This window comes from Cryptomeria japonica, chromosome 3 (assembly GCF_030272615.1).
Source record: "Cryptomeria japonica chromosome 3, Sugi_1.0, whole genome shotgun sequence".
NCBI classification, from domain to species: Eukaryota; Viridiplantae; Streptophyta; class Pinopsida; order Cupressales; family Cupressaceae; genus Cryptomeria; species Cryptomeria japonica.
The window spans coordinates 889,089,895-889,110,351 of NC_081407.1; the positions used below are offsets into that span (position 1 = coordinate 889,089,895).

Sequence of the window (20,457 nt, forward strand, 5' to 3'; positions counted from 1 at the left end):
TGCATATTTTCAATTAAAAAAAAAAAAACTATTGCTTTAAATGGCAATTATTATTCTAAGGGTATGACTTCACATCATTAACCGCAGCCCCATTTTCACGTGGACGGCAGTTAAAAAGACTGAATGAACGTGTTGAAACCACGTAAGCACGAGAAGAACCACAGAAAAATGAATGGACGAGATGATTATATCGTCTTGCACTCTCACCCATTGATTATCAAAACCAGATAGTTGAAAGCTAATTAATAATGATTATTTTAATAGACTCTTAGTTAATCAGTAGAGCATTCCAATATCAATCCTTCAACGAGTCTCTGCGCTTAAACCCGCCATGGACGAGGAGAGTCTTAAGATATCGCTAATCCATAACAATGGCGATTTTGATGAGTTCAGTGGGGATCTTCCAGCCATTGAAGGATGGAGAGGTCTGCTCAAAGCAAGCTTGGAAGAGTCAAAGAAGCTATGGTACCTGGCAGGTCCTGCTATTTTCACCTCCCTCTGTCGATACTCTCTTGGAGTCATCACGCAGGCCTTTGCTGGTCACATTGGCAATCTTGAATTAGCCGCTGTTTCCATTGAAAACTCTGTAATCGCTGGCTTCTCAATGGGCATAATGGTATGAAAAACTTCAAATGTATGTTTACTGTATTGCTTCCAAACAATTAAAACCTGATATTGTTTTTATCTTTACAGATAGGAATGGCCAGCGCGCTGGAGACTCTGTGTGGGCAGGCTTTTGGAGCCAAACAACTTGGAATGCTCGGAGTTTATACTCAGCGCTCTTGGGTTATATTAATGACTACAGCCCTGCTTCTGAGCTCGATTTATGTGTGGGCGACGCCCATTCTGAAACTCGTCGGCCAAGATGATGAGATTGCAGAACTGGCAGGGAAATTTGCAGTGTGGATGATCCCCCAGTTATTTGCTTACGCCTCTGTTTTTCCGCTGGCAAGGTTTTTGCAGGCGCAGAGTAAAGTTTTGGTGATGGCGATGGTTGCTGGTGGAGCACTGATTGTGCATGCTGTGTTCAGCTGGTTGGTTATCTTTAAATGGGGATGTGGACTGTGGGGAGCGGCATTAATGCTCAATATCTCGTGGTGGATCGTCGTCTTCTCACAGCTGGCTTATGTACTCAGTGGCAGCTGCAAGGAGGCATGGGGAGGATTCTCTTGGGCTGCTTTTCACAACCTGGGGGCATTTATCCGCCTTTCCCTGGCATCCGGTGTAATGTTGTGGTGAGTATCAAAGTTTTGGGTATGAAAAAACGCTTCTTTAGCTTTAAAATCCATGGTCTGTGCAGGAATTCTGTAGTGATAGATTGTGCGTTTAATAATACGTGTTCACTTGCTAACGTGATCTTGACTTCTCTGAGAATATCCCTATGCTTGTAGAAATTACTGACATTTTCTATGATTGTTAGATCTTAATAACGTTTTATATTTCAAATTGATAGTAGTTATACGGGTTGATGTTAAATGTTTGAAATATATCTCTGACTGAATCTGTGATTAATTATTCATTTTTGTTTGACGTTTATAATAGCTTGGAACTCTGGTATCTCTACATTCTAATACTCTTGGCGGGCTATCTTAAAAATCCAAGCATATCAGTAGATGCCATTTCTATATGGTATGTATAGGCCTACTGTTTTCTTCAAACTTTTACTAGTCTTCTTCTGATTGTTTCTCTTATGAACGAAACTTCATTCATAATGTAGTATGAATCTAATGGGATGGGAGACGATGGTTGCTTTGGGATTCAATATTGCCATCAGGTATACTCTCATTTTGTATACCAACATATTATGTTTTGTGCATTACAAAGTAAATAAATTCAGCATGTTTTAAAGATTTTTTTGTTTGGATTTTCAGTGTAAGAGTTTCGAATGAATTGGGAGCTGGACATCCAAGAGCCGCAAGATTTGCTGTGATTAATGTTCTTGGAACAATGTTTGCAATAGGAGCCATTCTAATGGCTGTAATCTTGATTACTAGGAATGATTTTGCAGTGGCATTTACTAATAGTGATGAAGTGATGAAAGCTGTATCAAACCTTGCAACCTTGCTTGCTATTACCATGCTTTTAAATAGCATACAACCTGTTCTAGGAGGTGAGTGACACTTACATTCATTATTAATTAAATTTTATTTATCAAATAAATATACTGTTATAACAAGCATTTAAATTGATTCTCACAGGTGTAGCAGTGGGGGCAGGCTGGCAAGCTCTAGTAGCATATATTAACATAGCATGTTATTACATGTTTGGAGTTCCTCTTGGTTGTTTGTTGGGTTATTATTTTGATTTTGGAGTGAAGGTATCATTGTTTTGTACTATGCTTTTGTTTATTATAGTATTCTTGTTTTATTTAGATGTTTTTATAAGATATATTTTGAAAATGTAGGGTATTTGGGCCGGTATGATTTGCGGAACCACCTTTCAAACAATTATTCTATGCATTATTACATTTAGAACCAAATGGAAAAAAGAAGTAAGCACTACTCTTATCATCAATTAACTTTTTGTATGTGAATATTATGATACAAACATTGTAAATCTTGAATCATTTTCATGAAATATGTAATAACTTCTTGGTGCAGGCATCTCAAGCTATAGAAAGAATTAAAGTGTGGGGAGGCCACAATTAAGCTCGATGAGAAACAATTAAAACACTTGATTTCTACAAAGTAATTATTATTCTAAATAACATGAAGTTTGAGATCCACAATTCATAAAGTAGCCGAATAGAAAGGAGCAACAAACTACACACTTTGATTGTAATTTACCTATTTGGTACAATTTTGTGAATGTCATTATTGCTATGATGAATCAATTTTGAGTGATTCAAGAGTATGAGATTTTCCTTAAAAAATATCTCAACCCTATTGTATTATTGTATTATGACACTTGGAAATTTTGATATTTATGATTTACTAGCATACATGATGTATAGTCTAATTTCCTTTAATTTTGAATGCTCGTAATTTGTATTGTCATTGATAGATGAGAATGCCCATTGTCATTGAAAGATGAATGCTAAACATACTAGTTGTATTCACTAGTTATAGCAGAATCATATAACTCCACGACCGATTCGTGGAAAGTTGCAGGCAGGCAGCATTCCATATTAGCAACGATGAAAACATGTTCTTCTGCAAATGCTCTTTATCCTGTGCGACTGCTAGTGGCAGCATTATATATTGTGCAGTAAATCAACAGTGGGGAATTAAAACTTGTATGAATAGAATGAGATCAAGAAAGTGTGGGACTAATTGCAGGAACTCTGTGAACATGACTGAGAGATAACTTAGATATAAATTGAAGATATGTGAATTGGATTTCCATGCGCTTTAATTGTTTGTTTATCAGTTGCGTTTGAATGAGACGATCAGGAGAATGATAATCTTTGGGTGCAACAAGTGTTATTTGTTAATTTATTTTTTTTATTTTGACAATTAATAAACTTAAATTATTTCGAAATAGAGTCAATTATATTAAGTTATATTTATATTTTACACTTTATTCAATATTTTAGGTCATTGGAAAGCATATTTTTCTATGAGCATAAATTGCTACAAAACATTTCTTCTACATAAATTTATAATATATTTATAATTAAATAAATACAATTAGTAATCACAAATAAATTTAAATAAATTTAGGTACATTAATAATGAATATTAATAAATTTGATAATTAGATGAAATGATTAAATATTTAGCATTAAAATTGATATTTGTTATGTAATCATTTTGAACAAAGATCCAAATTTAAAGAAAAATAATTTGTAATTAAATTTAAAAAATATATGATTTTCTCTTTTTTTATGTGATTGAGTTGCTTATATTTTTCTCTTGCATTATAAGACAATCTTGTGAATGAAAAATAGTTTACAAACATGTATCTTAAGTTTGTCTATGATTTGGATTTTATCACCAAGCACTGGCCAAAGCCTATATCCCAGCAAGCTATGTACATTCCTTCAAGGTGTTTATCATTTTTGGATAAATATTTGTATATTTCAAGTGTAGAAAAAAGTATAATGGCTTTATGACATCACTACAAGATTTTAAATGCAAGGAACTTAGGATAGTATAATTTGTTGAACTTCCTTGTAAACAATTATTTTATGCATTACTATTGATAGTTATATGCAAACTTTTTAACACAAACACAAGATTTATTTCATATTTATATGAATTTGAAAAAAACTTGAATTGTGTTCATCAATTATGTAGTATTTTGTTGGTGCATGCCTCTCAAGGCATATATAGGATTAAATTGTGGGGATGAACCATTTAATATCCATGTGAAAAAAGAATCAAGACCTTAACATGTGACTTTCACAAAGTGGTTATTATGTTAATGACATAGAGTTTGAGGTCAACAATAAGTAATGGTAGTTAAATGTGAAAGGGTTACAAAATACACCACTTGATTACAATTATCTATAGTTATTATTATGTGAATGATAATATGGTAAATTATTTTGGTTATGGTTTCGCTTAAAAAGTTTTACTATTTATGATTAACTGCATCCATGGTGTTTGTTATATTTCTATACATCAAAAATATTCTCTTAATTATTATCATAATAGTTGATCTTTAAATAAATAAATAAATAAATTATTTAATTAAATGAAAATTAATTATTTACTTAAAACTTATAAGCTAGAAGACAACGCCAATATCAAAAAAATAGTATGTAAAGTTTTAATGAGACAACTTATACTTGGTTGGATAGATTCAGACCACCATAAATGAAAACCAGATATTTGCCATCGTTGAAGTAGAAGCGGTAGTAGCTAGATCTATATATTCTTTGAGAATGTATAGTTAGGAAGAAACGTAGTAGTGGGATAATCAAAACTTCACCAAACTATTTATTCCGAATCACTGTACAACGCCAGATTTTCTATGATTACAAAGTGAACATCAAAATATGATTCATAAATATCAGTCAACAGACAGCTTCAGCTTTGTTTCATAGCATAACTGAAAAATTAATCTTCTGGACAAAACTTGCTCGCATAGAAAAGACTTAAAAAATAGATAATTGAAAGTCTGTATAGCAGGGGTGACTGCAAAATAATAATTACTAGATAAGATAAGTTTCTTAAAAGGGTATGACTCGTAAATACAAATTTTGAAATTTTAAATACTGCAGTATTGGACGCTGGGACCACGCTTTCCAACTTACCTATTCCAGAGAAGTCTTTTCACCTAAAAACTGCAGATAACATATCACAGAGTTAATAATTTAAGTAAGAATATTTTAAAAGAAAAAAATATCTATCAGGTAACATGAAAAAAATCTGTATTATGTATCTGTTTAGTCCCTTCTCTCTTTTTCTTTTTTATCCCTGTGTTGAGCTATGTTGTGTAAAAAAGAGTTTGTGTTTAGGTTTTTCTTGTTTTCATTCTCACTGATAAAAATCAGTGTAATCTAATTAAATGGGTGAAAAATAGTCTAATTTTTATTATAATTGTATATTAAATTATTTAGCAATTTGTAATATTGTACTTTTTATTTATAAAAACTATTATTATATTATTTAAATATAAAAGTTCAAAAATAAATGAAACTATTCAAGCAATCAAATATTTAATAATTCATTCTTATAATAGTTTAGTTCAAAAAAATTTATCTTAATTATAAAAAAACTTATGAAAAAAATTTAAACTTTTTATTTATGAACATGTGATAATATACATCTTAAAGAATTTCAATGTCATAAGTAAATACCAAAAAAATAGGTACTTATCATTATGTGATAATTGATAATTGCTGCAAGATTGAAATCTACATTGAAGTTAGAAATATAAATAGATGAAAGGAAAGGGAAGGGTCTTTTATAGTCCACTATGCCAGTCATTGTGTATGCTATTGTGTATGGGTACAGGTCCATTATAAACGAGAGTACATACCTTATCCTTTTGTGAGATTTGAACTTATGACTTCTCTTTCAAAAGCACAAATTCTCCACCAGTAAACTCTCTCAATCTCATAAAATCCTATGTCTTAAAAGGGTGATCATTTTGCAGATAGAAGACGGCAGTACAAGAGATCTTAGAGAGTGACGTGATTAATGTGAAGTGTATTGTACCTACCTATCTATAGTCTTTTATGATTAACAGTAGCTGCAGTATAGAATATTATTGTGTCAGCTCAACGACTATAGGGTGGTAATGAATTGAAGGAACCAAATGGTCCACCTTCAATGACTGCCTATTCAGACTGTCCATATCCGGTGTAATAACGTATAATTAAGTATCAATGATTTTAATACACTCAGTATATAACTATTAGAGCGTTCAATTATGATTCGTGGCTTGAACGAGTCTCTACGCTTGAGCGGCCATGGATGAGGAGAGTCTAAACACGCCTTTAATCCATTTCAATGGCGATGAGAAATTTGTTGGGGATCTCCCAGCCATTGAAGGATGGAGAGGTCTGCTCCAAGCAAGCTTGGAAGAATCAAAGATGCTATGGTACCTGGCAGGCCCTGCTATTTTCTCTTCCCTCTGTCGATACTCACTCGGAGTCATCACGCAAGCCTTTGCTGGTCATATCGGTGATCTTGAATAAGCCGCTGTTTCCATCGAAAACTCTGTAATCGCTGGCTTCTCAATGGGCATAATGGTCGAAAAACTTAAAATGTATGTTTACTTTCTTGCTTTCAAACAACAAAAAAATACTTATTGTTGCTATTATTATTTCAGATAGGAATGGCCAGTGCGCTGGAGACTCTGTGCGGGCAGGCTTTCGGAGCCAAACAAATTGAGATGCTCGGAGTTTATCTGCAGCGCTCTTGGGTTATATTAATCACAACTGCCCTGCTTATGAGCTCGATTTATGTGTAGGCGGCACCGATTCTGATACTCATCGGCCAAGATGATGAGATTGCAGAACTGGCAGGGAAATTTGCAGTGTGGATGATCCCCCAGTTATTTGCTTACGCCTCTGTTTTTCCGCTGGCAAGGTTTTTGCAGGCGCAGAGTAAAGTTTTGGTGATGGCGATGATTGCTGGCGGAGCACTGGCTGTGCATGCTGTGTTCAGTTGGTTGGTTATCTTTAAATGGGGATGTGGGCTGTGGGGAGCGGCATTAATGCTAAATATCTCGTGGTGGATCATCGCCTTCTCACAGCTGGCTTACTTACTTAGCGGCATGTGCAAGGAGGCATGGGGAGGTTTCACCTGGGCTGCTTTTCACAACCTGGGGGCATTCATCCGCCTTTCCTTGGCATCCGGTGTAATGTTGTGGTAAGTTCAGAGTTCTGCGCATGAAAAAAACGGTTCTTTAGCATTAAAACCCATGGTCTGTCAAGGAATTCTGTGCGTGACAGGTCGTGAGTTAAAAAGTATTTGTTCACATTCTAACGTGAGCTGACTTGTGCAAGAATTTTCTTTTTCTTGTAGAAATTACTGACATTTTCTATCATTAAATCTTAATTACATTTTAGATTTAAAATTGATAGTATTTATATGGGTTGATGTTAATTGTGTTTGAAATATAAATCTGACTGAATTTTGTGAGTAATTGTTCATATTTGTTTGACGTTTACAATAGCTTGGAACTCTGGTATCTCTACATTCTAATACTCTTGGCGGGCTATCTTAAAAATCCAAGCATTTCAGTAGATGCCATTTCTATATGGTATGTGTATAGGCTCACTATTTCTTCAAACTTTTACTAATATTCTTTTGATTGTGTCCTTTAATTGACAAAACTTCATTCATAATGTAGTATGAATCTAATGGGATGGGAGACGATGATTGCTTTGGGATTAAATATTGCCATCAGGTATACTCTCATTTCATATACTTTTATATATATAGCCATCCAGCATACTATGTTTTGTGCACTACAAAGTAAAGGAATTCAATATGTTTTAAAGATTCTTTTGTTTGAATTTTCAGTGTAAGAGTTTCGAATGAATTGGGAGCTGGACATGCAAGAGCTGCAAAATTTGCTGTGATTAATGTGCTTGGAACAATGTTTGCAATAGGAGTCATTCTGATGGCTGTAATTTTGATCACTAGAAATGATTTTGCAGTGGCATTTACTACTAGTAAAGAAGTGATGAAAGCCGTATCAAACCTTGCAACCTTGGTTGCTATTACCATGCTTTTAAATAGCATTCAACCTGTTCTAGGAGGTGAGTGACACTTACATCCATTATTAATTAAATTTTATTTATCAAATAAATAAACCGTTATAACAAGCATTTAAAATGATCCTCACAGGTGTAGCAGTGGGGGCAGGCTGGCAAGTTCTAGTGGCATATATTAACATAGCATGTTATTACATTTTTGGAGTTCCCCTTGGCTGTTTGTTGGGTTATTATTTTGATTTTGGAGTGAAGGTATCATTGTTTTGTATCATATTTTTGTCTATTATAGTATTCTTGTTTCTTGAGTGCTCTTATAAGATATATTTTGAAAATGTAGGGAATTTGGGCTGGTACGATTTGTGGAACTACCTTGCAAACAATTATTCTATGCATTATTACATTTAGAACCAATTGAAGAAAAGAAGTGAGTACTACTCTAATGCCATCAATTAACTTTTTGTATGTGAATTGCATAATACAAACAAAATAAATCTAGAATCATTTTCATGAATTATGTAGTAACTTTTTGATGCAGGCTTCTCAAGCTATAGAGAGAATTAAACTTTATAACACAAATACAAGATTTATTCCACATTCATGTAAAATTGAAAAAGGATTGAATCATCTTCATGAATTATGTAGTAACTTTTTGGTGCAGGGTTCTCAAGCTATAGAGAGGATTAAAGTGTGGGGAGGGCACACTTAACATCTACATGGAAAACAATCAAGACCTCAAATGTAGTTTCCACAAAGTGATTATTGTGCTAACAACATGAAGTTTGAGATAAACAATTAGTAATGGTAGTCAAATAGAAAAGGGCTACAAAATTTATCCCTTGATTGTAATTGCCCATTGGTTGTAATTTTTTGAATCGAATTACTACTATGATGAATAAATTTGACTACTTTGACAATAGACTATTTATATGAGATTTTACTTAAAATATATCTTTTAACCCTATTGTATTGTCTTTTGATTGTGTCACTTAGAACATTTTTCTATTTTTGATTCACTTGCATGCATGATGTTTGTTGTCTTATTTCCTTTTATTTTGAATGAAAATCATTTGTATTGACATTGAAAGATGAATACTAAATACACTTGCTATAATCACAAGGGAGGAGAGGAGCTTTTTTAAGAGTTTGAAGAGTTGGTAAAGTGTGTTTCTTATATAGATAATGTCAATTATAAAGCATTAAGTTACAAAATAAGTAGATTCAAAAAACTTATAAGATTATAGGTCTCATTTGAACTACTACAAAAAAATATATATGTTTAATTAAATTTATAGTCCACCTCTAATCAAATGTAATTCTAGTTATCACAAATTAATTCAGATAAATTTCAATTGAGTTAATAAATGTGATAATTGAATAAGATGATTATGGTACTTAGTTTTAATCTTGACGAGAAATTAATATCATTGACATCACACAGAATTGATTTATTATTTTCACAATTTTATGTCCTTAATGTTTGTCTCAAATTAGAATTGTGACATAGATCCTTGAAATTTAATCTCAACCATCATTAATTTGATCTCATTTGTTATGGATTTTAACACATAGATTTGAATTAAGAAAATAGAGCCTTTTGAAATCCATTTTACCTTATCTATGATGTTCATGTGCTTGTAACATTATTATGTTTCTAAACACTTTATAACTATTGATAGTAGTTATATGGGTTGATGTTAAGTGTTTGAAATATATCTCCTTGATCTAGAAAACATCCCACTTGCTTGTCCAAAAGTTATAGGACTAGGTTGCCTTACCCTCTTGGTCCTAACAATTCGGCCCGAACTTTCAATTATAGAATACGATCCACTTTTCTTCTTAGATATTTGTTTGTCACTCTATGTGAAGTTTGGAACATTCTATTTTACTATTTTGGTTCAATTCTCCCTTATTTTTCTCGAGATCCAACTTTACAATTCAAATCCAATTTCAACTCTTAAAAAAGAGAACAAATAAATACACAAATCCAATCAACATCTCATCCCTCTTATCTAATTGAATTGAGACTAGATCTATTAGTTTTACACCCCCTTTTAAATGTAAATTTGATCTTGTGAAGTTGGTGTTTTACTATCCTAATTGGTGAAACCCTAATTTCACCACCTTACAAGTACATTATTTGGAACATATAATATCAACAGAAGGAGTTGCAATACATCCAAATAAGATCAAACGAATCATATAGTGGCTAGCAACATGGAATGTTATAATGGTTTGCAGCTTCATGGGGCTTGCCAGTTATTATAGGAAATTCGTGGAAGGATTCTCTAAAATTTCAACTCCTATTACCTCGCTCCAAAAAAAGGGGAAGAAGTTGGAATGGATTGAAAAATGTGAGCAAGCCTTTTAACTGCTAAAGCAAAGATTTACTATAGCACATATACTCATTGTTCTTGATATAAATGGTCTTTTCCTAGTAATAATAGATGCATCAAGAGAAGGAGTAGGGGGAGTACTGATGTAGAATGGAAAAGTGGTAGCATGAGTCTAGGAAACCGAAGCAATATGAACTCAAATATGCATCACATGATTTAGAGTTGGCAACCATCATCCATGCACTATAGATGTGGAGACATTACCTTTTGGGTAAGCCCTTTAAGTTGAAGATAGATCATTTGGGACTAAAATACATTTTCAGACAACCAAATCCAAATGCTCGACAAAGAAGGTGGCTTGAATTTCTTAGTGAGTATGACTTCAGGATAGAATGCATTAAGGGCAAATAGAATCGAGTAGCTAATACTCTAAGAAGGAGAAGACACTTGGCAGTCATAGCAACAATTAGGACAACCTTGAGGCAACAAGTATTGCAAAATCTTCCATGAGATTTGTTGGCATATATGTCATTGATGTCTTCATTGATGTCTTCAGTGATTCTTTAAAGATCAAACAAAACTCAAAGAATGAATTACTTACCTTGATACATCTACATAGTTTGGAGTGAAACCTTGATGCATTAACTTAAATTTTCTTGGCATGTTTAAGTTTGTCACAATTTGTATTATATTTAGAACATGCAGTCATAAATCTAAAAAAATATCACTGCAAAATGAATGGTCTTGCTATCATGAATCACATATTTCAAATGATGAGCATTTTGCAATCAATAGTTATATGTTTGGAATTTGGTTGTTCAGTTGTAACTATCTTTGGTTTGTTGTAACCACTCTTGCCACCTATACAACTGAAAAATACTTCCTGAGTTCAAATCTCTCTATACAATGAAGACATATCTCTTCATACGTATAAGTATGTGAATGCTCATCGTGTTGATTGACAATTTTCAGTGGGTGACAAGGTGTTTTTGAGGATTTGTCCATGAAAGAGTCCTATCCATTATGGAAAAGGCTCTAAGTTGGCACCTCGTTTTGTTGGAGAATTTAAGATTTTGGAGAGGATTGGTCCTATGGCTTATCACCTTGCCTTGGTGCCCAACTTGTCCTACATCCATGATGTGTTTCAAGTATCTGTTTTGAGGCCATATATCTCTGATGTGTCACATGTTTTGGATTGGAATGCATTGTAGGTAGAGGATGGGCAACTTTCTTTGGAGCCTGTGCACATTATTCAGCATTGGGGGTGACCCTCAGGGGTCGAGACGTAGATTAGGTAAGGGTCCAATGGGACTTGAGTGATGATTCTTCGACAACTTGGGAGGATGCAATGTGGATGAGAGAGATTTACCCCTACTTGTTTTTAGTCTTCTAGGAGTAAGCCTAGGCAAAGGGGGGGAGGATGTAGTGTCCCTTCCTAATTCATATTTCGGTTTATGCATCGATAGACTTATTTAGACTCTTTGATTTTGTTTGGCTGATATTTATGACTCTATTGATACATTTGATACTTATTGATGATTCTAGACATTTCATATGGATACTTGATATATAATGATCTATGTGGATGGTGACATACCCTAGATTATCATGATGGATGGATTTATATTTGATGATTTATACACACTTATTATCCATGGATGGATTATATTTCTTATGAGATTATGATGGCTTCTAGATAGTACTAACCCCATTTTATCATTATATGGGATGAATTGATGCTATGATTATCATGATTGTCTTACTGTTGTATTTGTGACAGAGATGATGTCATGTCACTCATTGTGAGCATGATGTGACGTTGCAATTCTCTCTCACTTGCCTAATCATTTATGGCATTTGTTATTGTATATGTTTTTTTATGGATATTGGTGGTTGTAGGATTGCAGGTACTAGACATCGACTCCAACCAGTCTCACGGGTCTGAGCATGTCTTCATCTTAATGGCAAGTTGATTAGAGATGACATGTGTTCCTTCCACACACTCTAGGCTTAAGTTGATATCCTTGTTAGTTAGTGTCTTGGTTTGAGTTGGTGGTCAGATTCTTGTGTGGCGATGTTCAACCCTATGTTGGGTTGCCTTGTGACGTCGTGAGTATTTGATTATTTAATTTATTAATATTGGTTCATATAGTTAATGGTACACATGTTTTTGAGTAGTTTCTTAACTATTCATTAAACTATCCAAACGATAGGGACTCTTATTTATAGAAGTCAAAAATATGTAGGGGGTTGAGAATGTGATAGTGTGAGCATTGGAAAGTCTTCAATCACAAGAACAACCTTATGTTTGTTTTTGAAACCAAGAATCTCTACGAAGGACTGATTGAAGGAGAGAGATGCGTATATGAAGCAGATGTCAGTGTGGAAAAGACACAAGTAATAAGTAAAGTTCAATGTGGTATCCTTGACTGCATTTCAAATATCCATTATAGGTTTGATATTAACATATCATTTTCTAGATTGGTCATTGTATTTTCTTATGCAACATTTCACAAAGATAATTGATATTCTGAAATTATATTCTATTTGAGTTTGTATTGACAAGGGTATTGAAAATTGCAAATAGTTCTTAGGTTATTGATATTTTGATCTTGCAGATTTCTAAAGGCAAGGATGTTTAATAGTATATTATATGTTTAGAATTGAGTTTGTAATAATCTAATTACATGCACAAATATTGTGATGTAATAGTATAAATTAGAAAAAATAATAAGTTGATTGAAACTTAGAATTTGATGCTTTAAGGATCTCGAAGTCGGTCCTTAGATTATTGAATTGTAATGGTCTCTAAGTTGGTGCTCAAATCATTGAATTGTAGTTGTGATTGAGTTGGTGCTCATATAGGGGTTTGTGAATCCTTGGGGTTGGTGCCCTTAAACATTGCAATTGAAGTTTTAATTGTGATGCTAGATTAGGACAATAGATTTTAGTAGTGTTCTCACAATGGATTTCCCATCCCGAGTTTACACATAAATCTTGTGTATTGTCTTTATAGCATCTCTTTCCATTTCTTTTAGTTTTTTCAGATTGAAGTTTGTTAAAAAGTTTAAATTATTTAAGAATTAAAAGTTTGCATCTACTATTGATCCATTCCTCCCCCTCTTAGTAGTAGGATTGTGTTCTACAAGATGACCATTATACATTGGTCAAGGTAGCTTTAGAAAAGGATCCATCAGATTACCGCTCCGATGGGTATACTTTTGAGCGTGATGGGATCTTAAGGTACTAGGGTAGAATGTATGTTTTGAACCAAGGGGGGTTAAGGAAATTGATCATGGAGGAAATGCATAACACGCCTTATTCAGGACACCCAGGTGTGAATAAGATGGTAGTGGATATGAGACCATTGTATTTTTGGTTAGGGATTAAAAAAGATAAAATAGTGTATGTGATACAATGTTTTGAATGTAGTGAGTCAACGCTGAGCATATTCACCCAGCAAAGTTATTATATTCGCACCATGTGCCAGATTACAAATGGTAGGTTATTAGTATGGACTTCATCTAGGGACTAACTATGTTTAAAAATAGACATGATTTTATCTTGGTAGTTGTGGATAAACTAACCAAGATAGCACATTTTATACCAAGGATTCTCAAGGAAGGTTCCTTGGTAATAGCAAGGAAATTTATTATATTCACCCAACAAAGTTATCTTATTCGCATCATGTGCCAAATTACAAATGGCAGGTTATTAGTATGGACTTCATCTAGGGACTAACTATGTTTAAAAATATACATAATTTTATCTTGGTAGTTGTGGATAAACTAACCAAGATAGCACATTTTATACCAAGGATTCTCAAGGAAGGTTCCTTGGTAATAGCAAGGAAATTTGTTCAAGAAATCTTTATATTGCATGGAGTACCAAAGTTGATTATCTTAGATAGAGATACCAAGATGACTTTTAGGTTTTGAACCACTTTGAATGCAACTTTAGGGACGAGATTAAACATTAGTACAACCTATCATTTGTAGACAGATGTACAGACTGAGCTAGTGAATTAGGTTGTCGAGGATCTACTTAGAATGTATTGTATGGACCAAAAATACAAGTGAGAGGATTACCTTCCCTCAGTAGAGTTTGTGTACAATAATTCATTTCATTTGTCCTTAGGAATGACACCATTTGAGGCACGCTATGAGAGGAAGTGTGAAACACCTATTAGTTGGGATAGGGTGGAAGACATAATTGTTGTTGGACTTGACATGCTCAAGGAGATGGAAGAGTAGATGAAGCTAATTAAGGGTAGATTAAAGGAAGTTGCAGATATGCATAAGAGCTCTGTAGACAAGAATAGGTCATTTAGACAATTTTCGGTTAGAGACGAGGTCTTATTCAAGCTCAAACCCTATAAGGGTTTGATCTCTTCCAACAAGTCTCCAAAACTTACACCTAGATATGTGGGATGCTTTGACGTATTGGAAGTAGTCAACCAAGTTTCCTACAAGCTTGCTCTATTGCATGCCCTTGCCCACATCTACAATGTTTTTCATGTTTCCTTGCTTAAACCCTATCACCCAGATATATATCACATTCTTGATTGGCGTGTTCTATAGGTATAGAATCCAAGAGTGGTGCTAGTGGAGCCCACTAAAGTTATTGATAGATGCATGATTAGATTACACAATAGGGATATATTATAGTATAAGGTCTAGTGGGACCAATATTCTTTGGATAGCACCACTTGGGAGAATACTAAAGATATTGAGCATCCTTTTTCGCATTTGATTTCATGGACTCTTTTATATATTTTAGTTGTGCACGTATGTGTGTGTGGGTGTTTTTAATAAGACATCGAGACGATGTCTCTTCCTAGTGGGGAAGAATGTCACAACCCGAACTTTTGTGAATTTAAATATTATTAGATAATTAGACATGGATGGAATAGTTAGAATAAAACTTTGATGTGTTGACTATTAATTATTCAAACAAGTTGATTTTTCCATATGAACGTATTAAATGTTATGTATTAATTTGAAATACAATATGAATGTGTTAATTATTATGTATTGATTTGAAATTTGAAATACAATATGAATGTGTTAAATATTATGTATTGATTTGAAACTTGTAGGTAAATTTTATAATGCATATTATTATTTATGTGCTGACATATTGATGTTTCTCTCTCAAGTCATGAGTTTTTGCAGGGTGTCGAAGACGAAAATGTGTTCCAAGCATAGACTTCTTAGCATTTCGGCCGTAGTTGGGGTGATAGGATCCACACACATACACTTAGTAATTATGAATGCATAGTTATTTGAAATGTCCATATTTGTTAAATAATTGTTTTATGTGAATTAGATGAAATTGTACGGTTAATTATAAAAGTTTTATGTAGATATGAGAGAAAAATAATAAGTGTGTTTATGATGCCACTTGCTATAATCATTAAGAGTAGTTGTTCGTTAGAAAATTGATTAACTACACATGCAAGAGGTGGAGCTAGTGGGAATTTAAGAATACCTTCCAGCTTTTGAGAGAACCCTGAGTCTAAACATTTGAGGAATCTAGTTAAACCAATCCTTGTTAGTTTCATGTAACAACAACTGCCCAATTGGAGGAATGAATCTTGGGAATCATGCCACCTCACATGGGAGTTTGAAGGGAAAGGTGGTTATTTCATCCATACTCAAGAGACAGATGGTACTACACAAGAATGATAGTTTTTCTTTGCATCTTCTACTTTCAAAAGAAAAGAGATTTTTTGAAAAAAAATAATCTAATTTTGGCTATCGTTATAGTAGAATACATAATTATTTCTGGAACAGCTTCAAAGTTTGGAGCTACAAGAAGAAGGAGATAGAGAATAGAATCCAACTAAAATCCTGAAATCCAATCGTGAATCCCTTGGATTCTATCACTACTGCAGAGTGGAGACACAAAGGAGCTGGTGGACATAGACGTGAATCCCTTGGATTCTATCACTACTAATTTGGGTTTGTACCTGTCCTCAATGGATAGCTTGAAGACTTTAAACCAACGCTTTATATGACTGGTTGTAGGCTGACCAAAATTGTTGGTCTTAACCTCTTCCCGATTCTCATAAAACTTCCGTTCTTATATAATTTATATCTCATTGATGTAAAAACAAGTACGAGTAGGCACACTCTTTTTTTTTTAAAGATTTCATTACATACTCACTCAGTTATCAACATATTTCCCTCATTTTAATGTTCATTGCTATTCTTTGAAAATGTATTTATTTATATATACTTTATTCTTCTTATATTGTGATATCTCGTCTCTCCATTTTTATCTTGTTTAGAACCACACTCTTCCTTGTAGCTTGTCTCTTATCTCTACAAAATTTCACTATTTTCAATTTATAATTAGTGATGGTTCAAAATAGAAGGAAAAGAATCTTTGTTATCGTTTCAACAAAATATTTTGAGAGGCATTCTACTACTCTTTTTTATCTTAATGTGTGCTACAATACATAGAGCAAGATTTAAAAAGGGGAAAAAAAGGTTAACAACGCGAAGTATACAAACCATTAATTTTACTATTCTCTTCTTTGCATATGTAATAATTCTATCTATTATTGGAAAATAGATCGTTATCTTTCATTGATTTAAATTTTTGTCATAAGAGATTTTTTTTATTTTGTTTTTGAAGATAATGGTATGCTCATTAAGCATTTTACTTTGGATGTTTATTTATTTTTTATATATTAAAAATTTATTTCTTAATTGGGGATTTTTCTGTTTTTTATTACTTATTTACTTGTGGTTTGGTAAATAAATTTCTGAGTTGATAACGATAATTTATGTTGGATTTAACTTGAAGATACTTTAGAAAAACATGATTTAAACCTCTGGGAATCTTTTCTCAACAACACCCATTATAGGAAGGTAGCGAATCTTCTTATGAATGATTATTGAGAAGGGTAGCTTTATTTTGATTTAAGTGGGATTATGCAAATTTTATGGATGAGTGCCGAATATGGGGAAACAAGGAAGGGTAGATCTCGATACCTGATTTACTTGTCAATGGTCGACATAAAACTTTGGCCAAAGTGTTCTTAGAAATCAATTTAGTTCTAATTGATTTGCATTCACTACTCCCTGCCATATCATGAAAATTAGAGCTGCATGATCCTAGGTGATGTATATGTTAGATATTTTCATGTTGCACTAGGATCCCATCCCATTGATTGGTTCCAGTCTACTAGGAACCTCGTGCAAGGATCAAGAGCTTTTAAAATCTAAGAGCACTAGGGGAGCATTTGCTTCGTGGCTGGGTGGGAAATGTGCCTAGGCCACATGTTCGTCTCACATGAGCAGATGGAGAGGAGTCCATGACGACTGGAGAGAGGCTTTATAATATCATTATTTTCATCATTTCATGTATTTCGACCTTATAATGGGTGAAAAATTAGGGTTTCCTCCATGCAAGAGATGAAAATCGCTAATTTGCCATTGCATTTGAAAGAGGGGCGAATCCAATAGATTCAACCATAAATCAATGATGATAAGGACATAATACTAATTGGATTCAAGGGGGTGTGAATTTATTTAGCCTCTTTTGTGAGTTGAATTGCTGAAATTTGGGAAAAGTGTTGAAAATGAAGGTAAAAATGTGGAAATAGTGAGCTACAGTCGTCAAATTGAGGTACACACCTAGATCTAAGAAGTATAAGCAGATTCGGACCCGACCCCTGAAAAAGCTCCAAAAATGTCAGGACCAGAATGCCCTTCACTCTAGTCCTCCTAACTTGTCGCATGCCAAAGAGGGTTTGACGCAGAGAGTCTTGGAGCTTGTTCCAATCACCTTCTTGGTTTACTTGTCTACTCAACCCTCTAACTCCTCAAGCCCATCCAATGGCACTTGGTAGGGGTTTTTCTATCTAGAACTCCAAGGTCTGATTCATTTTGGCTTTCCTCCAAGGTATAGCCACTTGAGCTTTAACAACTAACTACCTATTGAGGGTTCCACTTCAATCTCCAACTCCACTCCTAAGGCTCCAAGCACCTCTGCAAAGGATCACAAAACACTAATTGGTTCTTGCTAGTCAAAATGCATTTACATTATGTCTTTGATGTCTTTGAGGGGTTTGGGCATCTTCAAACCCATTGCTAAGGTTTCCTAACCTCTCTTTGTCTCCATCAGGCTCAAATATGCCTAATTCAATTAGCCCTCCCTTGGCGGTTTTAAGGACTTGGTTTAAAAACTTTCCACACAAGGCCACAACAAATTGTAGATTCGAGTACCCTTTTCAGAGTTACAAACAATATTGAAAAAATGCATCTAGGTTATCCATACACATGGGATTTCCAATACTGCACTATTTTCAAGGGTTTAAGCCTACCCGGGTGACTTGGAAAAATGGTTTTAAAACCCTTCACCAGTCAAAACACCTACTCAAATAAATTGAGGATTCTTTAAGGGCACTCAGAGGGCTTTCCAACCATGGCTCCATTTCTCTTCCACTAATCCACATGTGCTCAAAATTTGCACATCTTCTGTTGTCCTAACTCACCAACTCTTAGGGGTGAACCTAGGGCTTCATTGTAGCTCCTCCACAAAGGCCTGCAAGACAACAAAACCTACTCTAATCATATGTATATACCCTAACCTAGCATTCCACTTTATTTCAACAGGTGCCATCAATGTATGCTCAGGTTAGAGCCATTTTGCTCTTAAACCCTACTTTGCAAGGGTTTTACACCTCGTTACAGAGAATGAATGGGATCTCTGCAACCAAACACAAACAAAATTACTAATATACCTTGCTGGAAAGTATGCTCAACAATCACTTATGCCTTGCAATGATATTTCTCTGACAAGTTCGTATTGGACTGTACAATGCAATGAAAATAAGGAAAAATTGTCAAAAACGGTGAAAAGACAAGATTTCTTGAAAACAAAAAACTTGTTCTTGCATTCCAGATTATCCAAACCATACAATGAAGTATGTTTTGGCTTATATGTTGATGGTTTAGTTAGTTGAACCAACTTTGCAATGCCAATCACCAAAAATGCAACTTTTGCAAAAAGTTGCAAAATGTTGCTCAACAACTTGTACATCTTTTTGACACCTGAGATGCAAATTTTCATTCTAGTGCATTCCAAGGCTCCCAAAGGCCCTCAAGAATCTGAGAAGACCTAAACACAATACAATAGACCCCTATTACATGATAACAATGATCTAGTGTACTAATCCTGTGATCTACATTAGCATTTCAACTTCTTGGATTGATAGCATCCTGAACACAAATGACACAATTCAAAGCTTGGACAACTCAACCATGGATCTACTGAGTCCCAAATGGTTGGTCCATTATTAAAACATGAAAGACAACACAAAAACTTAGAAGAAATACCAAAATTGCATGCTTGGAGTGTTAGGTGCCCTGCACCAGGGTTGATTCGTCTTTGCAAATAATGCCTATTCTGAAGATCACAGCTCTGTAGCTATTTCTTGCGTACAAAAAGAAAGGGAAATAGGTTGGGAATAGGGGCTTGCCTAAGTCAAACCCTTGTTTTGGAATTAACCATGAAATAGAGATAAAAGATGATTGAATTGTTGTAATTGAAGATTCTCTTTTTGAGGGAGATGCTGAATAATGACTGAAAACCAAATGATATCTCTATGTGAAGTTTTGTTTGTCTCCACACAGGATTAGGGTTTCATGAAGTCTTTGATAAAATAGGATGTAAACCTCCACTTCAATGGTTGAATCTTGAATTTGTTGTTGCTCCAAGGCTTGAAGGAAGACTGATTACTTGCTCAATTGTTTGAATGCTTGATCTCATGTGTTTATTCTTGTTGACTGATATCAAAATGAGAGGGGAAAGTCTCCCTTTATAATTTCCCATTAGAAAATTTGCTAATTTCCCGACATGAGTCGACATGAAACTAGGAATCCTGCTCATTTTTGAAATAGGGAAGAGGGTTTGAAAGCAGCCCAAAATAGAGAGGACTAGAGTGCCACACCCTGGTCCTAAAGCACCATGCTCTCATCCTAATTAGGACCAAGG

The 20,457-nt window shown here is 34.2% G+C and overlaps 2 protein-coding genes across 2 annotated transcripts; both read left to right on the top strand.

Moving 5' to 3' along the window:
• Nucleotides 1-287: 287 nt before the first annotated feature.
• LOC131059761 (protein DETOXIFICATION 31) lies at nucleotides 288-3,342 on the top strand. Its single transcript, XM_057992804.2, has 8 exons — nucleotides 288-616; nucleotides 694-1,235; nucleotides 1,543-1,629; nucleotides 1,718-1,774; nucleotides 1,872-2,110; nucleotides 2,199-2,317; nucleotides 2,405-2,491; nucleotides 2,601-3,342. The coding sequence occupies exons 1-8, from the start codon at nucleotides 332-334 to the stop codon at nucleotides 2,646-2,648; spliced, it is 1,464 nt and encodes a 487-aa protein (XP_057848787.2). The 5' UTR covers nucleotides 288-331; the 3' UTR covers nucleotides 2,649-3,342.
• Nucleotides 3,343-6,229: 2,887 nt separating this feature from the next.
• Nucleotides 6,230-8,544, top strand: LOC131059763 (protein DETOXIFICATION 30-like). Its single transcript, XM_059217967.1, has 7 exons — nucleotides 6,230-6,643; nucleotides 6,724-7,265; nucleotides 7,573-7,659; nucleotides 7,750-7,806; nucleotides 7,923-8,161; nucleotides 8,250-8,368; nucleotides 8,454-8,544. Exons 2-7 carry the CDS (start codon nucleotides 6,937-6,939, stop codon nucleotides 8,529-8,531), a joined length of 909 nt encoding a protein of 302 aa, XP_059073950.1. The 5' UTR covers nucleotides 6,230-6,643; nucleotides 6,724-6,936; the 3' UTR covers nucleotides 8,532-8,544.
• The last annotated feature ends 11,913 nt before the right edge of the window (nucleotides 8,545-20,457 follow it).

Excerpts from the sequence above, each read along its gene's own strand:
- LOC131059761 (XM_057992804.2), top strand. The coding sequence starts at position 332 with ATGGACGAGGAGAGTCTTAAGATATCGCTAATCCATAACAATGGCGAT. Across the intron at positions 1,236-1,542 it reads GCATCCGGTGTAATGTTGTG|CTTGGAACTCTGGTATCTCT; the intron begins GTGAGTATCAAA and ends CGTTTATAATAG. Across the intron at positions 2,111-2,198 it reads CATACAACCTGTTCTAGGAG|GTGTAGCAGTGGGGGCAGGC; the intron begins GTGAGTGACACT and ends TGATTCTCACAG.
- LOC131059763 (XM_059217967.1), top strand. The coding sequence starts at position 6,937 with ATGATCCCCCAGTTATTTGCTTACGCCTCTGTTTTTCCGCTGGCAAGG. Across the intron at positions 7,807-7,922 it reads GGATTAAATATTGCCATCAG|TGTAAGAGTTTCGAATGAAT; the intron begins GTATACTCTCAT and ends TTGAATTTTCAG. Across the intron at positions 8,162-8,249 it reads CATTCAACCTGTTCTAGGAG|GTGTAGCAGTGGGGGCAGGC; the intron begins GTGAGTGACACT and ends TGATCCTCACAG.